Here is a 22349-nt window from a genome sequence, read left to right as displayed (position 1 = left end):
TGGTTACAAACCACATAACTCAAGGCTAAGCCTGCACCTGTGTCCTGGGAGGTGCTCTCATCCAAAGGGAGGCTGCTCAGCTCCTCCTGCCTTTGAGTTGAATTACTTCTATTTTTTTTAAGTTTATTTATTTATTTTGAGAGGGTGCGTGAATGCACAAATGGGGAAGAGGCAGAGAGAGGGAGAAAGAGAATCCCAAGCAGGCTCCATGCTCAGAACGGAGCCCACTATGGGGCTCGATCTCACAAACTGTGAGATTGTGACCTGAGCTAAAATCAAAAGCTGGATACTTAACCCACTGAGCCCCAGGAACCCCATAAAATAAGTTTTTTCTTTTAAGTAAATTCTACACCTAGCGTGGGGCTTGAACTCATAACTCTAAGAGCAAGAGTTTTTGCTTTACTGACTGAGCCAGCGAGGAAGCTGAGTCAAAGTGACTTCTTAAAGAGTCAGTCAGCAGAAACTGTTTGAAACAGTTGAGTATCAGAAAGAGGACCAGTGAGAACACAACACCTGACCTGTCAGGGCTCCTTCCCCCGGTGTTCTTTTTATAAAGTTTGAAAAGTTTGCATATTGAGATTCAGTTTGCCTATGTATGGCAGGAAGCCCAAACATATTAAAAAAAAAAAAGGTAGTCTAGGGTGGGAGCCCCATGAAACCACTGAAGGACTCATGTTCCTGTCTTATCCCAGCACTGTCTGCAAGTGGTCTGCACCTTGTGACCCAATATGGTGGCTGTAATCCACCCACCATAGCCATACTGAACTAGCAGGAAGGAAGACCAGTGGAGACTTTTAAGTCTTTTGAGGAGGCTTTTAAGTCGACTTCCCAGGAGGAGCATACATTTCCACCTACATTCATTGACCCAAATTCTGTCACTAGGCCACTCCTAATTGCAAGGGAGGATGGGAAATATAGCCTTTGTGTGGGATAGCAATGTGTCACACTAAGAGTCAGGGGTTCTATAATTGGCAAAGCAGGGAGGACAGATCTTAGAGGAGGAAACTAGCAGCATCTGTCATGAATACTATATTTTTGAAGAGTAAGTGCTTTGGAATCAGTAGTCTTGGGTTTAAACTTCAATTCCTGCTTACTAGTTGTGAGATATTGGTCAAGCTATATAACCTCCTTCATCTCTTGTATTATATGGTCTGTCAAATTGGCATCATGAGATTCACATCATGGGGGTAAAATGGCAAAACTTATTTTCTCAGTGTTTAGCTCAGTAGCTCACTATTATATCAGTCCCCGTGTCACCATCTTTGACTTCATCCACTTACTTGGATATGTGGTATTGATTATACATGTGTATTTGACTCCATCTTTTTTCAAAGCCTCTCTAGAGAACCAGTGAATCTGGCTGGGACCAGTACAGTTGGGGATGCAAGAAGCTAATGTGTGTGCAAAGAGGGCAAAGCAACTTGGTCAATGTTGTTGTGACTCTTATGCTAATCAAGTTGCCTGGTTAACCTGAGGCTGGGGTTAGTGGTTAAAGTCACGGGAAATATTTGTGTTTCAGAAACAGGTGAAGGATAGGACCACGCAGAAGCAGGAAGAGCTTAGGGGAAACAGCCCTAGGGTAGACACACAGCTAAGGGGAAGATCTCAGGTCATTTCACTGCCCATTCCAGTTCCTCATCACTCAAGGGGGCGTTCAGACTGCAACTCTGAACCCGTGCCTTCGGATGAGGGAGGGTTCATGCAAGTGTACTTCCTCAGTTTACCAATCCTGCCCTGGCCACTTAAGGTCCATCTGGGTTTACTGTGAGACATTCAGAATGGTATCTGTTCCAGGGACAGGGAACAAGTTAAACTTTAAGGAAATGGGGAAGGGGGGGTGATAGGGAATTTTTTTTTTTTTTTTTTTCCTGGATTCACTCATCACTCCCAATTTCCTGCTAGGCTTTTGAGCACAAATAATCTCCGGTACTCTCTGGGACTGGGTATTTTATAGGCCTTGAGGGCTGTGAATTAGACCATGCCTCGGTTCTCAAGACTGTCCCTACCCAGGGGAGCCAACAAGACACTGTTGTGGCAGACGTCATCATTGCTCCCAGGTATTTCCATTTCCAGTGTAACTTGAGGCTCCTCCCACTAGAGGTGGAAGTAATCTCCCCGCCCCAGTGATGGCAGATTTGGCCACATGACTTGCTTTGGCCAATGGAATGTGGGCAGACCAGCAGTAAGCTAGTTCTGAGCAAGGCTTTGAGTGCTCTTGCCACATTGCGTCCTTTTTTTGCCATCACAGAAGATCATCTCCCAGGAGGTTGTAGGTCCAAGGAAGATGAGAGACACATGGAGAAGACTTAAATCCCACCCGAAGCATGGAGTCAAGCCTAACAGCCCGATCTAGGTTAGCCAACCCCTATCTGATTCACGGAATGTGAGATAGAATTGCTTTACACCATTGGCGTGATCGCCATGGCGCTTGTTTTATGCATTTCAGTCTTGAGGTGGATTGTTAGTAGTATGGTTGTGGCAATGGTTGGCTAATACAACAGACCATTACGCTACGGTGTGAAAGGGACTGCAGGGAAATATGGAGACATCTGGTGCTCCAGTCTTGGGGAAGTATGTGGGGAGGAGTACTTTATGAACTTGTGTAAGTTATTCACTATTTGTAACTTATTTTGCTTTTCCTCCTGGGATGCTCTAGACCAGAGAGTTAGCGGTACATAGCATCCATCAGGTACGTCAGAATTGTATGTAAAATAAGAGCTAATCCATAGAGACAGAAGGAAGAGTTCTCCAACAAGTAAAATATAAAGACCTTTTGGCTTCTAGTGATTAAGCCACTCATTCATTCAACAAGTAGAATTTAAGGATATAGTTGTAAATAGGATCTTTGAGTAGATGAGCTTGCATTCTATAGGGAGGGAACGTGGTTGATGATGAATGCCACAGACAGCAATAGAGCAGGAAAGGAAAATGTGGGGCAGTCACAGAAGGGTGGTGCAGCTTTACACGGGAAGGTCAGGGAAGACCTCACTAAAATGATTTTGAGTAAAGACCTGAAGGTTGGAGAGAGCCTAGGCAGTGGCCACAACCAAGGAAAGAGCATCTCGGTTTGCAGCAGGGAGCACTAAGGCACACTTCAGAAGAGAGAAACACTTAAGATATGGAACACCTCTTCCAAGGCACCTTGTTAGTGCTCTGGGAAGTTGATGTTAGGTATGCTCAGTGAATATAGCTGTTGAGGAGAAAATCCAAAACTTTTGTGCTTTCTTGGTTATAAAGTCTGGGCAAAAAGATTTCCATCTTCAGGTGAAGCTTCCAGATCCTCCTGCTGGGACCATCGTCAAGGTGTTCTCTCTCTGGGTGTGTGTGTGGCTCCTGGTGACCCCTCTGTCTCCTCCTACAGATTAGGGGGTGCTGAACCTGAGATCACCTCCTGTGTCCTTCAGAAGTTGCTGGAAACAATGTTCGTCTTGTACGTGTTGATAATCGGCGTTTATTCCTTCACCGTTCAGCCTGAGGAACACACAGGTGAGAAATGAATTTTTCAGCTGGAAAGGGCTTGCCTGAAGCTTCTCTGGGGGAAAGCAGTTGTTTATCTAGTGAAGTCTATTGTTTTCAAAAGGCAAGTTGTGACAGATGCTTCCTCCTGCCCATCTCCTCTGTTGCACTGTGCTTGCTCTGGGCATAGGTCATTCCTGCCAAAGAGCGAGCCAAGAAGGTGGTGTATTTGCCCTCAGGAAAAGGTGCCTTTGGATTTTAACCACATGTCCTGTCACAACTAAGCTCTTTTTGTATCTGAACTCAGCCAAAATCCACTTTTATTTTTTAATTTTATTTATTTTTAATTTTTTAATGTTTATTTATTTTTGAGAGACAGAGAGAGACAGAGCATCAGCAGGGAAGGGGCAGAGAGAGACACACACACAGAATCTGAAGCAGGCTCCAGGCTCTGAGCTGTCAGCACAGAGCCCGACACGGGGCTCAAACCCACAAACTGTGAGATCATGACCTGAGCCAAAGTTCGATGCTTAACCAACTGAGCCACCCAGGCTCCCCCCAAATCTACTTTGAATCATAAGGAGTCAACAAGTGAAAAATATGGCCCAACTTTTTAATCATTTTTTCATCTCCATGTGAACCAGATTGAATTTTCCCCACAAAATGTAAATTGAAATTGACAGTAACCCAAAAGTTGTTTTTGGGAATTTTGAAGTCATTATAACAGGAGGGTTTAATGGGGCCTCTGGGGTGCAGGCCACTTGTTAGGGGCACGCAGCTTCTTCAGAGCTGCCCATCCAAGGAGGTTTTGGATCCAAAGCCTGACTATGATCTCTCTGTCCTTCAGTGGCTGCAGGAAACTGCCAGTTTCTTGGCAAGCATTTCAAAACTGACTTCAAAGTGGAAGGGGAGCCTGTGGTCCTGAAGTGCCCCCAGGTGCAGTATTGGTTGTGGGAGTCTGTCAGCCTCCACGTCAACGTGACATGGCATAAAAATGATTCTGCTAGAACAATTCCAGGGGAAGAAGAGACACGAATGTGGGTCCAGGATGGTGCTCTCTGGATCTTGCCAGCCTTGCAAGAGGACTCTGGCACCTACCTCTGCACTGTCAGGTGAGGCCCCCCAGGACTAGGGTACGGAGTGGAGCTCCTTCCAGAATGGACTTTTGCATGGTTCTTCAGTGTTGACCTGGATTTCAAAATGAGAATCTACCTTTTGTCCTCTTCACTGTTCCTTAAATACCTCTACCCGAGAGCTTTCCCCAGATACCCTCATGGCTCTTTCTCTCCATTTAAGTCTTTGCTCAAATGTCACCTCTTTAGAGACAGCTCCCCCACCCACTTTACCTAAAACAACATTCCTGACACTCTCTCTTTTTACCCTGCTGGTAGTTTTCCTACCTGACACACGTGTGTTCACATATTTAATGTTTGCCTACCCTGTAAGAATGTAAACCCCAGGAGGACTGGGACTTGGGCCGTTTTGTTCATGCCTGCATCCGCATGGACAAAAGAAATTGATATAGAAACTGGATGGGACTGTAGGAATGCATTAATCCAATTGCTTATTGTATGTGTGAGGGGACCAAGCTCACTTATGAAGTGCTCCTAGGTGGTGGGTGTGGAGCTGAAACTGGAACCCAAATCTCCTGATGTGGGGTCTACCCCCCTCCCTCTTTGTCCCGTTGCTTTTTTTTAAAGTTGTGGTAACATATGCATAGCATAAAAGTTATCCTCTTATCCCTTTTTGAGGGTACACTTCCGTGCGTTAAGCACATTCACATTGTTATGCGACCATCAGCATCCTTCATCTCCAGAATTCTTCATCGTCCTACACTGAAACTCTGAGCCCATTAAACACGAATTCCTCATTCTTCCCTCCAGCTCCTGGCAACCCCCATCTTACTTTTTGTCTCTATGAGTTTGATTGCTCTAAATACCTCATATGAGTGGAGTCCTACATTGTTTGTCCTTTTGTGACTGGCTTATCTCACTCAGCACAGTGTCTTCAAGGTTCATCCATACTGCAGTATGTATTAGAATTTCATTCCTTTTCAACATTATTCAATGGAATAATATTCCATTGCATAAATATACCATATTTAGGTAATTATGGTGCTTCTGCCTTTAGGCTGTTGTGAGTGATGCTGGTCTGAACATAGGTGTACAAAGATCTGTTGGAGTGGGGTGTCTGGGTGGCTCAGTCGGTTAAGCATCCGACTTCGGCTCAGGTCATGATCTCATAGTCTTCGAGCCCCATGTCGGCTCTGTGCTGACAGCTCAGAGCCTGGAGCCTGCTTTGGATTTTGTGTCTCCCTTTCTCTCTGCCCCTCCCCTGCTCATGCTCTCTGTGTCTCAAAAAAAAAAAAAAAAAAAATCTGTTGGAGGTCCTTGCTTTGAATTCTTTTGGGTATATACCCAGGAGAGAATTGGTGGATCATATGGTAATTCTATGTTTAATAATTTTTTGAGAAACCATCACATTGTTTGCCACAGTGCCTCCTCCATTTTACATTCCCACCAGCAATGTACACGGCTTCCAGTTTCTCCTCATCTTCACTAGCACTTATTATTTTCTGGGGTTTGTTTGTTTGTTTGTTTGTTTTGGAGAGGAATAATAGCCATCCTACTGGGTGTGAAGTGTTATATTATTGGGCTTTCGATTTGCATTTCCCTAATGATTAGTTATGCTAAGCATATACCCATGTCCTTTATTGGCCAAATGTCTGTTCAAGTCCTTTGCCTAGTTTTAATTTTCAAAGTTTTTTGTTGTCTTATTTTTAATTTCCTTTAAAAATGGAAAAATAATTAAAATGCAGTGTTATATTAGTTTCAGGTGTAGAGTATTCAGCAGTTCTGTACATTTCTCAGTGCTCAGCACTATAAGTATACTTTTAATCACCTTCACCTATTTCATCCATTCCCCCACCCACCTCCCCTCTGACAATCACCAGTTTGTTCTCTGTGTTTAAGAGTCTTGTTTGTTTCTTTTGTTGTTGTTGTTCATTTGTTTCTTAAATTCCACTTATGAGTGAAATTATATGGTATCTATCTTCCTCTGTCTGATTTATCTCACTTAGCATCATGCCATCTAGATCCATCTATGTTGTTGCAAATGGCAAGATTACATTCTTTTTTTGTGGCTGAGTCATAGTCCAGTGTGTCAATGAATCATCCTGTCAATGAATCCTGCCTAGGAAATAGACAATCTCTTACTTCCAGAGCAGGGAAATGTGGATGCTTGATTTTACAATAGCTATCAATGCATGGTTTTTCTTTCCTTTTAGTGTAAAAGAATTCTAATGTTTTCCTAAGGAGCACTACTAGGAAAACTTAACAGTGCATTAGAAAAAGAACGGAATTGGGTTAGAATAGTATGGGTGTGAATCTTAGCTTTCTCATTTTCTAGCTGGTAGGATGTTGGTCTTATTACTTGGCATTTATGGGTTTCAGTTTTCTCCTCTGTAAAGAGAGTTGTTGGGAGAGTTCTATGAAATCACAGCATGTGAAGCACCTAGTATAGGGAGCACCGTAGAAGACGGTCAATATATACACGAAAGTGCCTTTTTTTTCCTGAAGGCAATGCTTATTGACTCTTGTAGTGATACTATGCAAAAATCAGGGAGATGTCAGCTGAGTGATGTTTGTCTTTTAAAGTTTGTTTTTATGGTTGTTTTAAAAAATTATACCTCATACTCATTTTATTTTCTATTCTTGTAGAAAAAAAGATCTGAGGGGCGCCTGGGTGGCTCAGTCGGTTGAGCGTCCGACTTCAGCTCAGGTCACGATCTCACGGTCCATGAGTTCGAGCCCTGCGTCGGCCTCTGGGCTGATGGCTCAGAACCTGGAGCCTGCTTCTGATTCTGTGTCTCCCTCTCTTTCTCTGCCCCTCCCCTGTTCATGCTCTGTCTCTCTCTGTCTCAAAAATAAATAAACATTAAAAAAAAATGAAAAAAAGAAAAAAAGATCTGAGATTGAGAGGGGCGGTAGAAATCTCAGTGTGGGTCAAAGTTTCATAGCATGTGAGAGTCTACCTGGCTGATCTCTAGAACTCTCTTCCAGCTCTAAGATTGGGCTCCCAATGGATTGAGAATCACCAGCAGTTGCCATAATACCCTTTGGATTTGTAGTCACAGGTCATGAAACAGCCCTGTTCCTGTGATTTTTATAATCTTCTGATCCAGAATCCACAAGGCCTTTCTGTCAACCAGGGTGGGCAAGTCAGTGGCTTAAAACGACAAATGCTTATTTATCACACATGTAACAAGCCAACAAACCCATGTTGGGTTCAGAGACAATCGAGAACCCAGACTGAGGGGGCAGTCACTATCTCAAATGTTGGCTGCCATACCAGAAGGAGATTGCTATTAAAACTTTGGTGCAAGGACACCTGGGTGGCTCGGTTGGCGTCCAACTTTGACTCAGGTCATGATCTCGTGGTTTGTGAGTTCAAGCCCCGCATTGGGCAGCTCAGAGCCTGGAGCCTGCTTTGGATTCTGTGTCTCAAACTCTTTCTCTGCCCCTTCCCAACTTGTGCTCTGTCCTGTCTCTCTCAAAAATAAATAAACATAAAAAAAAAAAAAACCAACTTTGGTGTAGAAGTGACACACGTATATCTCATTGACTAGAAAGAGTCACATAACTGTACCCACCCACAGTGGGGCCATGACATGTTAATTCCACTGTATGCTCAGGATGGGGGAATTGGACACATTTGGTGAACAACACTAATGACCACCACCCCTTTGCTGTGGGGATGTAACACCACGTGGAGAATGTGAGTGTTGATCAAATCATTCCGCACCCATCTTTCTTTTGCGTCATTTTCACAGGGTGTCTTGCCCAAGGGGAATTACCAGATCAAAAATGTGAACAGATTTGTAACTCTCAATATGCGTAGTAAGTTTGGTTTCCACAGATCCTGCCCTAATTTATGGGTTTTCCCAAAGCCTTACCAGGCTTCTAACCTTGGTTTGACCTCTTAGTTGTTGTACAGCCTTAGGAAATTACTTAATTTCTGTATACCTAATTTTCCTCATCTAAAAATGATATAATAATAATTTCTGCCTCATAGGGTTGGAGAATAGATAAAATAATATATAGAGAGCACCCAACACAGGGCCTGGCATGTATCTCCAGGTGCTGGGATGACTCTTTTCAGGTGTACACTCTTCTTTAGACTTGTCCTCATTTACATTTCTTTTTTCTTATTCAAAAAACATTTTTTATGTTTATTTATTTTTGAGAGAGAGAGAACGTGGGAGCAGGGGAGGAGCAGAGAGAGAGGGAGACACAGAATCTGAAGCAGGCTCCAGGCTTTGAGCTGTCAGCACAGAGCCCGACGCAGGGCTTGAACTCACAGACCATGAGATCATGACCTGAGCTCAAGTCAGTTGCTCAACGGACTGAGCCACCCAGGTGCCCCTCCTCATTTACATTTCTTACAATGAGATTATATATTTTTCAAGATGATAGTTAACTTCCTGAATTTCTTTGTGCCTAAAATGTTTGTTCATTCTTTTCCTTTTTTAAACCAGACATGAAATATAATACAGATATTGGCTCTATATATTTGAATTAATTCTTTTTACTTTCAGGTAGCAAGATTTTATCACTTACTTCTTTCACATACATTTTTTACATTTTGTTCCTTCTTCAGATATAGATTGTTTTTTCTTTTGCTGTACAGGTTCCCTCCCCCCTGCCTCTTCCTTATACAGCACACATTTTCATGGTCTCTGTTGGTGTTGTGTTTCTTAGATAGCCAGGGGCTTAGCTGAGACCATTGTATTTTCATGTTTTTCTATTTTTTTCCTATGTTTCTATCAATGTTTTGCCTCTGCCATTTCCCCAGCTCTAGGGTCTTGATAGAATTATGATATTGAGATTAGAGTTAGGCCAACCAAAAAACAAACAAACAAAACCAAAAGAACACACACACACACACACACAAAACCCACCCAAATTAAAAACAAAACAAACTTGGGGTGCCTGGGTGGTGCAGTCGGTTAAGTGTCCGACTTCAGCCAGGTCACGATCTCGCGGTCCTGGAGTTCAAGCCCCGCGTCAGGCTCTGGGCTGATGGCTCGGAGCCTGGAGCCTGTTTCCGATTCTGTGTCTCCCTCTCTCTCTGCCCCTCCCCCGTTCATGCTCTGTCTCTCTCTGTCCCAAAAATAAATAAACGTTGAAAAAAAAATTAAAAAAAAACACAAAAAAACAAAACAAAACAAAAAAAAACTTGCCAAGTTCATTTCCCCATGCAGTATTGCAAAATTATTTTATAGATCTTACACAAAGTTCTCAGCAGTTTTATGAAATTCGACTTAACGCTCATAGATGATTCCCAAGAGAAGTAAAGGGAACTTTATTCTAGGTAAATGGTGGCTTTTTGCATACAATCTCTCTTTTTGGATATGGCCTTCTGCATTAGGAAGTTGAATTGTGTTGGGGTGAATTGTGTTGGGGCTGTGCTCAGGGACCCCCTAGAACCTGGAAAGGTTCAGGCCTGTTTGAAGGATATTTGGGGATCTCTTAGTGACCCTCTATGGGGTTGAAATCAGGCTTGCAGAGGGTCCTTTGGGAAAAATGCAGACCATGTCATCATTTTTTTTTACAATAGTTATGATGTGGTACTTTTTTGTTGTTTTGTCTCTCAAGGACTCAAAAAGATCAGGAAGAGAAGCATTGTGATACTAATCAAGAAACTGCAGAACACAGATTTTAATGGGTTTGGGGAAATTTGTTTTTTTTTTTTAATGTTTTATTTTATTTTTGAGGGAGAGACAGAGCACAAGTGGGGCATGGGCAGAGATAAGGAGACACAGAATCCGAAGCAGGCTTCAGGCTCCCAGCTGTCAGCACAGAGCCCACTGTGGGGCTCAAACTCATGAACCATGAGATCATGACCTGAGCTGAAGTCGGACACTCAACAACTGAGCCACCCAGGCGCCCCAAATGATTCTTTTTTTTTTTTTTTTTTTTTAAATTTTTTTTTTCAACGTTTATTTATTTTTGGGACAGAGAGAGACAGAGCATGAACGGGGGAGGGGCAGAGAGAGAGGGAGACACAGAATCGGAAACAGGCTCCAGGCTCTGAGCCATCAGCCCAGAGCCTGACGCGGGGCTTGAACTCACGGACCGCGAGATCGCGACCTGGCCGAAGTCGGACGCTTAACCGACCGCGCCACCCAGGTGCCCCTACGCCCCAAATGATTCTTAATGTCATTCAGCTTTACTGTTATTTTTCCTTGTCATTTATTATCCTTTTTTCTCTTTTATATCAGAAACACGTCTTACTGTGATGAAATGTCCACTGAGCTCAGGGTTTTTGAGAAGACAGAAGCTTCCCTGCCTTTCATATCATACCCACAAATTCTTACGTTGTCAACCTCTGGGTCCTTAGTTTGCCCTGAGCTGAGTGAATTCATCAGTAACAAAATGGACATGAAGATTCAGTGGTACAAGGTACATCTTTAAAAATTGCCATTTAAAAAAAAATTTTTTTTAAATTGCCATTTAATTGAAATGTGTCTTACCAACTACAGGAAGGATATAAAATACCCATTCTGAAGATGACACATTCACTTTTATATTTCTGATTTTTTTTCAACTAGTTAGTTTAAAAAGGGCAATGATTAATATGTTCTGTTCATCTTTATGTGGCTGGGGCAAGGGTCCTCAGAGTAGGAATTTAAGAAGACAGAATGTAAAATGAATGCAGAGTAAGTGGCAGTTGAAGAGAATAGCTTTTTACTGTCATTTGTCTATAGCAATGGGAAAAAACCCATTGTTTATTTAACAACTGTGTACACATATTAATGAAGCTTTTTTAAAGCACATGATAATTAACTTTTGTGTTAAAGGAGTAAATATAGACACTTTGTTTTCTTGCCTGGTTGAATAAATACTATCATCAGATCACTTGTGTAGACAAGGTGTGGGCAAATGATAGCTATAACCAGTGGCCAAATTGAGTGGCCACCTGTTTTTATTTGCTGCGGATAGTTTTTACTTTCTTTGTTTCTTTCTTCTTTTATTTGAAAGAGAGAGAGAGAGCAGGGAGAGAGGCAGAGGGAGCGAGAGAGGGAATCTTAAGCATGCTCAGCATGGAGCCTGATGTGGAACTCAATCCCACGACCCTGGGATCATGACCTGAGCTGAAATCAAGAGTTGGACACTCAACTGAAATGAGCCACTGAGGCGCCCCCAGTTTTCACTTTCTTAAATGGTTAAAAAAATAAGACTAGTATTTCATGATATATGAAAATGACATAGAATTCAAATTTCAGTGTCAATAAATAGAGTTTTACTGGGACATGGCCATACTTTCTGTGTCTGTGGTCTCATACTCCAAGGGCAGAGCTGAATAGCTCTTCAAACTTACCAGAGGACAGAGGCCATGTGGAATGTAGGCCTGAAATATTTACTATCTGGTCCTTTACAGGAAAATTTGCTGATCCCTGATATAGACAGACCATAGACTGATGCTGAAAAGTTGTAATTTGTTTAAAATTTGATATAGGGCCACCTGGGTGGATCAGTCGGTTAAGCATCCAACTCTTGATTTTGGCTCAGTCACAATCTCGCAGGGTGTGGGATTGAGCCCCATGTCTGGCTCTGCACCAGCAGTGCGGAGCCTGCTTGGGATTCTCTGTCCCTCTCTCTCTGCCCCTTCCCTGCTTGCACTCTCTCTCTCTCTCTCAAAATAAATTAACATTAAAAAAATACAAAAAATACAATTTGATACAAATTAATTCTGTAATCGAGGATAGGTCAACCAGTTGACTGGTATTCTAGCTACAAGATATGTATAGGATATCAATGCTAATCGTTACTTAGTCTGAACTGGGTAGAAGTCTATTCTGGATTCCCTGGCATAAACTAACAAAGTAGGGACTGTTAATATCTCCATTTTACAGATTAAGAAATGGAGATACGGAAGTGTAAGGCACTTGTCCAAGGTCACGCAGCTGGTAGATGGTGCAGCCGGAACTCCAGCCCAGGAGGCCAGGCTCCACATACCACTGCCATTCAGGGGACCCCTGGGGGCTTAGATGCCTTGGAGGAATGGGGGTACTGAGCCCTGTTTGGCTTTTTCATGTTTGGCTCCTCCTGTTAGGAACAATAAAATCTCTTTTTGGTTAGGTAGATTGTAAAATAATACTTTATGAGCCATTAGCTGACAAACCTTTCCAGTTATGTCTCTGCTACCATTCAGAGCAAGAGTCTGAAACAGCTCAAGGTTATGTTTGACTATTGCAAGGTTTCGATTATCATGGTTTTGAAAGATAGGTTCCTGAGAACACTGTGTGCTCATTAGGATGTTTTTTTGAATCACATTCAGTTTTTTTTCTGTTACTGGAGGCCTTGCTCTTGAGGATTCTGTTGTGTAAGACCCACAGAATCTCTCACCCATGTAGGAAGTGTGCTCTCATTTCCCACATCTAGTTTTTCTTTTTTTCACAAATTTTCTCCCATCTTTACTGACTCCTAAAATTGAAACAGTCTTTAAAGTAATTACTGCAATATCATTTCTTCTGAATATTACTTTTCAAGTCACAAGTGATTGAGGGGCAGAGGATAAGAGAGAGAGAGAGAGAGAGAGAGAGAGAGAGAGAGAGAGAGAGAGAAATGGGGCTTGAGACCACCGATGTGGGACTGAACTCACTAACTGAGATCATGACCTGAGCTGAAGTCAGATACTTAACAACTGAACCACCCAGGCACCCTACAACTATGTTTTCTATGTTAACAAATTCCCTCTGCTAAGAAGTACAGTTAATAGTATGCCTAAAGTACATTTGTAAAGTAAATACCAGGGCAATTGTTGGATTGCATATTCAACATCAATTGTTAATACTGATACTATTCATATAGCTTTTGAGATATAAATTAGTACATAGTATAACTTTGAAAAATATTTTCCCCTAAGGATTCTGTCCTTTTGGATCAAGACAATGAGAAGTTTCTAAGTGTGAGGGGAACCTCTCGCTTACTCATACATAATGTGTCTGTGGAGGATGCGGGTTATTACAGCTGTGCCATGACATTCGCCCACGAAGGCATGCAGTACAACGTGACTAGGAATATTGAACTACGTGTCAACAGTGAGTACTTGCCATTGAGGTACTTTTCCACCCTGTCAATAGCAAGCATGTAAAGAACAAATTAGGGTTCCCCGTGGAATTCCTTGAATGTCTTTGGCAGGAAAGGAAGACAGACCTATCAATTCTCCTAAAGCATCAGTCTAATAAGACATGTGTGAACCTTTGAAAGATAGAAAGCAGGGTGTTTTCATGAGGAAAGCTGAATCCCTGGGTAGTTGATAGGGTTCCAAGTGTGAAGCTAAAACACACCAGCAGATGGGGCCAAACAGTGGTTCACTTGGAAGGTCTCTTTGGAAAACCCCTTTTGGAAGGCTTGTGCTCCAGGGCCAGCGATCAGAACATGGCTGCCATAACTTTATGTATAATTCTTGGATACTAGAATTTTATTGGACTTTTCAGTTAGAAGGCTGTGCATTGGGATATCCAGTGGAAAATGCCCTTTTTTTTTTTGTCTTCCCCAAGGCGCGTGGCCCTTGAAACTAGAATTTCAAATAGTGAGTGCTCTCTTTGGTTTAAATGAGTTCTACGTGAAAGTAATGTTGTTAACAGTGTTGATTAGTATTTAAAATGGTTCAACATTTATTGCATACCTCCTACATGCTGGACATCAAGCTTGGTGCAAGGAACATAAAAGTGTTTAAGTCCTGGACTCTGCCCTGAAGAGTATGCTGCTTTTCTTTATGTTATATACTGAACAAGTACACAGTTGGAGTCTTTTAAGGCATTTTGGAGGGCTTTGAAAATACATTAAGGTTAAATAATTAGTCATTGAAGGGAGAAGACATTTTTTTTTTTGTCACAGGGAATCCAGAGATTCAGTTTTACTACAGAGAAAATCGTGTCATGAACTGAAATCTCTAGGCTATTTTACTGTCTTATGAGGATTCATTCATACCAACAACTTGTTCCCCCACAGGGAATCATGGAAACTTCCCAGGATTTTGAAGGGGCTCCTAATTATCCTGTTTATGTGATACTGCATATGAACACTAGGGGGCGACCAACTTTCATATTACCCAGTGTTATGATCTCACTGTTTCTCAGAGGTTCTCAAAGGGTGGTCCTGGGCCAGCCAGAAGTAGCAGCACTTGGATGCTCACTAGACTTGGAAACTCTCATCTCCACCCCAGACCCACTGAATTAGAAACAGGAATGTGGTGGGGGGAGCACAGCAATTTGTGTTTAACATGCGGCCCACGGATGCTGATGTACCTTCAGATTTGAGAAGCACTAAGGTTTCTAGCCCCTGAGGCTCTTTTCTCGCCGCCTCTCTGTTGCCCCAGCATCTGTGCAGCAGGCATGCGATTATGTGTGTTTGTTGGGGGGCTGGGAGGAGACTCCTTCATGGTCAAGAAGCCATCTGGTCCTCTGCTGTGAGACTGCCTAATGCTTACTCACGTTAGGATTCAAGAGGCTCTGCCAGGAAAGGTGTAAGGATGGAGTGAGCAGCTATGGAGATGGGCAGCCCTTCACCCACCCCCAGTCACGCTCTTTGCTCTAGTTCAGGTGCCCAGTTTCTTCAAGTGGTTGGGAGACCTTCCTCTTGGGAAGTTGGGTTGCTATTCAGAAGTCCACCTCTGTTTCCCAAAAGAGTTTATGTCTTCAATGAGCAAGACATAGTAGCCAATGCTGGGTTGTGCTCTTTGTCACTCAGTGTGGGATTAACAGTATAAACAGGTGGTTCCCAAATACTTGTGCCTTTTTAAATTTTTTTCGAGTGACTCTTCAGAGGCAGGAATGGAAAGGATGGAGATATTTTAGGGCAAATAGATGTTGGGGTAAAGCCTATCTTGTGGACATTGTGAACATTGCTATTAAGGGTTTATTCAGGAAGCCAGGGAGGGGAATGGTTAATTATTTATCACACAGCAAAGAACATCTGTTAGTGGAATGTGTATTTAAGTGTGGCCTCTTCCAGTAATATCTCTTCTGGGAAAGGCATTGGCCAGAGATGCTCACTTTTGTGGAGAGCCTGTTTCCTTTGCTAGACAAAGGTCGAATCTTACAATGGCTGGCCGTACTGTAGAGGAGAACTTTGTTAATTAGCTAAACAATGGAACTTGACTCTCAGCTCGAAATGAAGGCTTTCCTAATTGAATCTTTTTTTCCTCCTATCATTCTCAGAAAAAGAAGAGGAGACAATTCCTGTGATTATCTCCCCCCACCAGACCATCTTAGCTTCACTGGGTAAGGCCTGCAAGGACCATGTAACCCACAGGGGTGCCTGCAGTCCCTAAGCGCAGTGTCCCAGACCCTTGTGACCCCCCTGGGTGGGACCCCAGGACCCCAGCGTGAGAGGCAGAAATAACAGATACGAGGGAACATTTCCTTCTGTGAGATGTTAGAAGTGGCATTGATTGAAATTAGGTCTATTTTGTTACATGAAAACCGTACCTACAAAAATCTGCATGTAAAAATCCGAACATTCTGGTGACAGTTCTTAACTGTATGAGAGGATTAACAGCATGATTCCCTCATGTAGCCAGCACCTGTAGTATATTTTAAATCATTCACTTTACCAAACTTGGCTGACGCTAAGCTTTTTCCATAAGAGTCCATTTAAAAAAATTTTTTTGTAATGTTTTAATTTATTTTTGAGAGAGAGAGAGAGACAGAGCACAAGCAGGGGAGGGGCAGAGAGAGAGGGAGACACAGAATCCGAAGCAGGCTCCAGGCTCCGAGCTGTCAGCACAGAGCCTGATGCGGGGCTTGAACCCATGAACTGGGAGATCATGACCTGAGCCGAAGTCAGATGCTTAATCGACTGAGCCACCCAGGCGCCCCTCCGTAAGAGTCCATTTGTAAAGCGAGGCTGATCCTGCCACTACTGGCCCCAAGAGACAGTCTCTTGTTGCCGACATAGCTAGTCAGCTGGTTGACTGGGGTGAGGAAAGTGACCGACAAGGTCTCCATTTTTCACTCTGGCTCACACACACTTCACTGTTGAACGTCACTATGTCTAACGGGATGCCACTCGATGCCAGCATCGACCGTGTAGGAGGGCCTCATTTCTCCTGTTTTCCAGAAGGAAAAGCTGCTCAGGGGTCCCGGTGGCTCAATGAAGGTCAAAAGCCACACTCAAGTCAGGCTGGGGTTCAGACAGGCCTGTGCCTGTGTTTGAGAAGATGGGGAAGGGTCCACCACTCAGATTTGCTGATGGACGCAAGGACTGGTGTGACCCCTGTTTCCTGGCTGGGTTCTGACGTATGATGTGTGCTGTCTTGCTGTATGCAGGGTCAAGATTGACAATCCCATGTAAGGTGTTTCTGGGAGCTGGCACACATTCGACCACCATGCTGTGGTGGATGGCCAACACCACCAGCATAGAGAGCGCGTACCAAGGAGGCCGTGTGACCGAGGGGCAGCGCCAGTAAGTGTGTGAAGATCTTTGTCAGCTGAGAAGCATCTTCTAGGCATAGCTGTTAGGGGACTGATGTGGGCTTTGCTCTTCCTTTTAGAGAAGGTCATACTGAACCTATTCGTAATGACACACATTCTACATTAAAAATAATCTTTTTGATTCTAAACTGTTGGAGTTTTAGGATTTTATACACTGAGTTTTGCTAAGCATTACCAATTGCTCTTGAGAATCAAACTTTCTCTAGGAGCTGAGTTGCTGCTGACTTGGCATTGATGTTGCATTTTCTAGCTGTTTCGTTTGTGTGTCGATTTTTGCAGTTTTCAAAAAAAAAAAAAAGAACCCAAAAAACTTTGGAGTTAATACATTTCCACTATGCACTCAGCAACCTGAGTGTCAAACATTTTCACAAACCCCTCGAAAGACTAAAGGTTAGTCCCAGTATCCAAGGGCCTCCTTTGTTTCTCAAGGAACTGGGGACTGCCGCAGGCACTAAGGAAGGTTAATACTGAAAGAAAGGAAGAATTCTGTTCTCATAAGAATTACTCTTTGGAATATGTTTTCTCACTCTGAAAGTAGAACAGTCAGACCCTGTAAGTGTGAACCATTTGTTTGAGGAAGGAGACCATTCAATGTTCCCAATTATCAAAGATTTTTAAAACTGTAGTTTTGGTACTCTGAATTAGCCTGAACTTTCAATTGCCAATTTTTTTTTTTAATTTTATTTTTTTCAACGTTTATTTATTTTTGGGACAGAGAGAGACAGAGCATGAACGGGGGAGGGGCAGAGAGAGAGGGAGACACAGAATCGGAAACAGGCTCCAGGCTCTGAGCCATCAGCCCAGAGCCCGACGCGGGGCTCGAACTCGCGGACCGCAAGATCGTGACCTGGCTGAAGTCGGACGCTTAACCGACTGCGCCACCCAGGCGCCCCTCAATTGCCAATTTTTTTATCTTTTTTTTTTTTTTGAAAGACCTATCAAAAAATACCTTTCTGGATGCAGTTTAGCAGGTCAGAATTATATGTGGTTAGCACAGCTGCTTGCTTGCACAGTCGTTGTTGAGAAAAGCTTGGCATTGCTAACATGCCTCATGTGGGCTTACTCACACTGTCCACTCACTTAAAGGAGCCTATTTTCTCCCAAGGAGAAAAAAAAAGATAGTCCTAGTAGATCCACATACATGATGTTTTTATTCATGCTCATCAGTAGCAGTGAAGCATCTTCAGATTACCATCACTACAAATGGCTGACTTGAGCCATTCCCTGGCCCATCTGCGGCTCTCTGCTTCCAACTTGAGTTTCCAGAATGACAGCTGGCAAAGGAGCAGAGAGGAGGAAACACCAAGGAGGCCAGGATTCCTGGAAACTCCCTCCTCCTCAATATGCAAATGATTTATTGGTGTTACAGTTAAGTTTCCCCAAACCAGACATTTCTATTCCCACTGCCGCCTCTTTGTTCATCAATGGCCTTAAAAAATGGATTCTTCCATTATCCAAACAAAACTGGCTCCTGTTAAGTTCTCCTTGTGACAAGTGTCCTGTTATAGGCACCAACATCTTTAGTGTCACTCCCAACAGCTTCAGTGTCACTCTCACCTTCAGGCACAGGCTTAGAAATTCTCCCAGATAGGGAACAAATATAATGAATGACAAGTGCCCTTGACTTTATGAGTTGAGACCAATTTAAGCACAATAGATCCTTCTCATTGAGAGTGTTTGGATGTCTCCATTGTAAAGACGAACTTGCATTTGATACATCATGTTTGAGTGATTATTTCCTCCCTCAGGGAATACTCGGAAAATAACGAGAACTACGTTGAAGTGCCACTGATTTTTGATCCAGTCATAAGAGAGGATTTGAACACGGATTTTAAATGCGTTGTGCGCAACACACTGAGTACTCAGATGCTACGTACCACGGTCAAAGAAGGTATGTATCAAGCAGCGTGTTTGATGTTCTGTGGCTGCTAGACAATGTTACTGGCTTTCCACGTGATTGCTTAGGCCACCGAAAGCAGATCTCTCATTTTTTTCTGATTTATTTTTTGTCGGGTGGAGGCTGGCTTTGGGAGAGTATATTCAAATCAAAATTTAAGCAGCAAACTGATTTTTGGAAAAAAGACAAAGTGGTTCTGTGATAAACTTAAAAAAAATCCTTGTGTTCTGCCCTGGATCAGCAAGACCACCTGTTTCTTCCTGACACCTCTAGCGGGAGGGTGGGACATTCTTTATCCCGAAATTGAGAAACTCCCTTCCCCGAGAGGTGGGGGCTGGGAGATATGTGGGGCTCAGGGCAGCTTCAGGGTTAAAGTCATCAGTCAACCCAGTGCCCATTTAATGGACCTTTAAGAAAGACGAAAAGCCCATGCTATCGTTTTGACCAAGTTGATTTCTTCCCAGTGTTTAAGCACTGAGTGGGAAAGGGAAATAGAGGTAGTGCAGAGACCCTTGGCAGCCAGAGAGGTCAACAGGCGACAAGCCAGAAGTGATCTCCAGCTACAGTCTCATTATGCCTTCTGGGCAGTCTGTAGCAATCAAAGAAATCGCTCCACATTCTCTGTGTTTGCTGGGAAGGCAGCTGCAGACAGACTTGTAATTGAAAAGCTGAGGATTTGGTTAAGCCTCAGGGCAGAGCATGACAACACCCCTGATGTCTTAAGCCACTAGTTGGAAACACAAAACCCTTGGCTCACCCCACATCTACCCAGCTTCTCCCAGGGTAAGGCAAAAGACTGCAGTTGGGCGGTACGCCTTTCATACTCAAGTTTGAGAACCATTGTCCTAAATCATTTCCATGAAAGGGTCAGTAGTTGTAGAGATTTGGAAAGGAAGCATCCCACGGAAAGCAGAGTTCACTTCTGGGGTTCAGACTGTGACCCAAAGGAACCTATGGTTTGTCTGGTCCTGAAGCTGGGACCCTTTAAACATTTCTGTAATGTGAGCCTGCTCCCTCCATGTCCTGTGCTGGATTGGCCATGCCTCATGGCAGCAGGCATAGCCGAAAGCCTGTCACCAGCATTGAGAGGTGCCTCTGGGAGGCTGCTTGGAAAATTAAAGCTTTTTTCATTTCTAAACCTTGTGGGATTTTAAGAGAGAAGAATCATCTGGAGAAATGGTGTGACATTGTGTAGATTCCTGGAGGCCTAGACAGACCATCATAAATAGCTTTAAAATGTAGAGCTCTGGCTTCATCGTCGAGTCCAGTAACACTTATGTACTTGTGTGTACTTGTTGTGTGTTTATTTGTACTCTCTCTATTTTCATAACACAGGGATACCAAGGAGTAGAATGTAAAATAGCTGGGCCCAAGCAATAATCTTGACACCTAAGGCTCCTTTATTTGAAGTTTGTTTTCTCTTCCTTTGCTACTTTACTTAATCTTCCTGATAGCCACACTCATTGGAAAGGGGCAGACTGTACCCTGACCAAGTCATAGTTGGCTGGTGAGGCCTAAACAGATACCATCTTTTAAAAATTTTTTTTATTTTTTTAAAATGTTCATTCATTTTTGAGAGACAGAGACAGCGGGTGAGCGGGGAAGGGGCAGAGAGAGAAAGAGAGAGAGGGAGACACCGAACCTGAAGCAGGCTCCAGGCTCTGAGCTGTCAGCACAGAGCCCCATGGGGGCTCGAACTCACAAACTGTAAGCTCATGACCTGAGCCGAAGTCGGACGCTTCACTGACTAAGCCTCCCAGATGCCGCTAAACAGATACCATCTTATTGCACACTATTCAACGGGCGGAACAAGGATCCATGACCCGTCACCCCACTCTCTGCTGTTTCTCTTTATTGGATTTTTGTTCTACCTTCCTTGTTTCCCTAATGCCACAGATATCATTCTCAAATATCCTTGACCTGATTGAGGGACATGCTTTCTAAAAAATCAGTGCACTATTATTAGAAAAGACAAACCCCACTTCCTGTCTTCTCCGTAAACCTGCCCTGCACTGTCCTGCCCTGGCAGTGAGAGAATGTTCCATCCACCCATGATGTGACTCTGTTCTTCCTACAGCTGCCACATTCTCCTGGGGGATTGCGCTGGCCCCCCTCTCCCTGGTCTTCTTGGTTTTGGTGGGAATATGGATGCACAGACGGTATAAACACAGAACTGGAAAAACATATGGTTTGACCACGTTAAAGACTGGCCCTTAAGATTTTCAATCTTACACGAGTGAAATAAAGGCAATAAAACAATTCAAATCCAAGCGATATCCTTTTTCATGGAAGTGGCTTGACCTTTTCGAAGATAGTGCTCTTCCTCAGTTTAACAGAGCTGCTGTGTTTATGGTGAAGCCCTAAAGAAAGAATGTGATGTTTATCCTGAAGCTGAATGACAGGAGGAAGTGTGCATGTGGGCGGGTGAGTAGCTCCCTGCCACTTGTGACCTGTTTAAAAGAGTGAGGTGCCCCCAGGCCTGAGTTAGAGTCAAAAACATCTAGGTGAGTTTTATAATTCATTCATTCGTCATTTAACAAAAGCGTATTAGAAGTCTACCTTGGCTATGCTCCGTGGAAGGTGTTATAGATACAAAAATAGTTAAGATGTAGGCTGCGTTTTGGGGAAGATGGAATTTCATTTTGAGACCAGAAAGAGTGCTTTAGAAATGCTACAGAAGGAGAATCAGCAAGAATTGCTGAATTTTTTCAAAAGGACGAGCCAAAAAGTAGCAATTAAAATAGAGTAGATTGTGAGAAAAATACATGTTATTAGGACATATTAGTGAACTGAGAAACAGACTCAACTTTACAACAAAGCTTCTGAAAGTAAGGAGGAAAGAAAGGTATTGGGATGATTGCATACACATTGCAAAAAAAAAAAACAAAACTAGGACCCCTTTTATATCATGTTACTCCTCCCAAAGAATCCCAGTTGAATTGATAAATTAAATTTAAATAAATCAAATTGTAGAAAAATTAGCATGACTCACTCCTTCATTTATTTGAGTCTTTGTTCAAGAGTCCTTCCCAGAGGCACTTCTGAATAGCACCTCTTTTCCATCCCTCTCTGTCCCCTCCCTCTGCTTTGTGTGTGATAGATCTTATCATCACCAAACCTTCCATTACATATTTACTTATTTATTTGTGGGTTTTCCCAGTGGATTTGCATGAGAGCAGAGATGTTATTTTGGTCACGGCTGTATCCCCAGTACTTGGAATCGTGCCTGCCATACACTGAACATTTAATAAACGTTTTTAGAATAAATGAAACTAGGATGTATTTTCTTTTGTTCACTACCAATAAAATACAAGAATGGGCAGGGTACAGATGGATGGACTTAATTATGTTACAATTCGTGCCTAATAGAAGAATGAAAGCAAAAGGTAAAAGATATTATGTCAGGCGAGTTCAAGGAATTAATGATAGCCTATACAGTTAATTCAGGGTTTAAAGAAAGGTGTCATGACCCTCATAGATGGGAGAACATGA

At 43.0% G+C, this 22349-nt stretch overlaps 1 protein-coding gene across 2 annotated transcripts in view; it reads left to right on the top strand.

Moving 5' to 3' along the window:
• Positions 1-21838, top strand: part of IL1R2 (interleukin 1 receptor type 2) — a 35333-nt gene extending 13495 nt beyond the window's left edge. Inside the window, exons 1-9 of one of the 2 annotated variants that reach the window (XM_043603076.1) lie at positions 2215-2353; positions 3362-3486; positions 4304-4568; positions 10739-10919; positions 13387-13561; positions 15686-15748; positions 16796-16931; positions 18709-18851; positions 20935-21838. In XM_043603076.1, coding sequence (XP_043459011.1) covers positions 2325-2353; positions 3362-3486; positions 4304-4568; positions 10739-10919; positions 13387-13561; positions 15686-15748; positions 16796-16931; positions 18709-18851; positions 20935-21074 — 1257 coding nt within the window. In that variant the 5' untranslated portion in view covers positions 2215-2324 and the 3' untranslated portion in view covers positions 21075-21838. Of the gene's footprint in view, positions 1-2214; positions 2354-3361; positions 3487-4303; positions 4569-10738; positions 10920-13386; positions 13562-15685; positions 15749-16795; positions 16932-18708; positions 18852-20934 lie in introns of those variants that run through there. The other variant, XM_043603077.1, reaches the window with a different exon arrangement.
• Positions 21839-22349: the final 511 nt, after the last annotated feature.

Source organism: Prionailurus bengalensis, chromosome A3, assembly GCF_016509475.1.
Source record: "Prionailurus bengalensis isolate Pbe53 chromosome A3, Fcat_Pben_1.1_paternal_pri, whole genome shotgun sequence".
Taxonomy (NCBI): Eukaryota; Metazoa; Chordata; class Mammalia; order Carnivora; family Felidae; genus Prionailurus; species Prionailurus bengalensis.
Note: the sequence above shows the minus strand (reverse complement) of the source record. Positions and strands in the feature narration are given on the sequence as shown.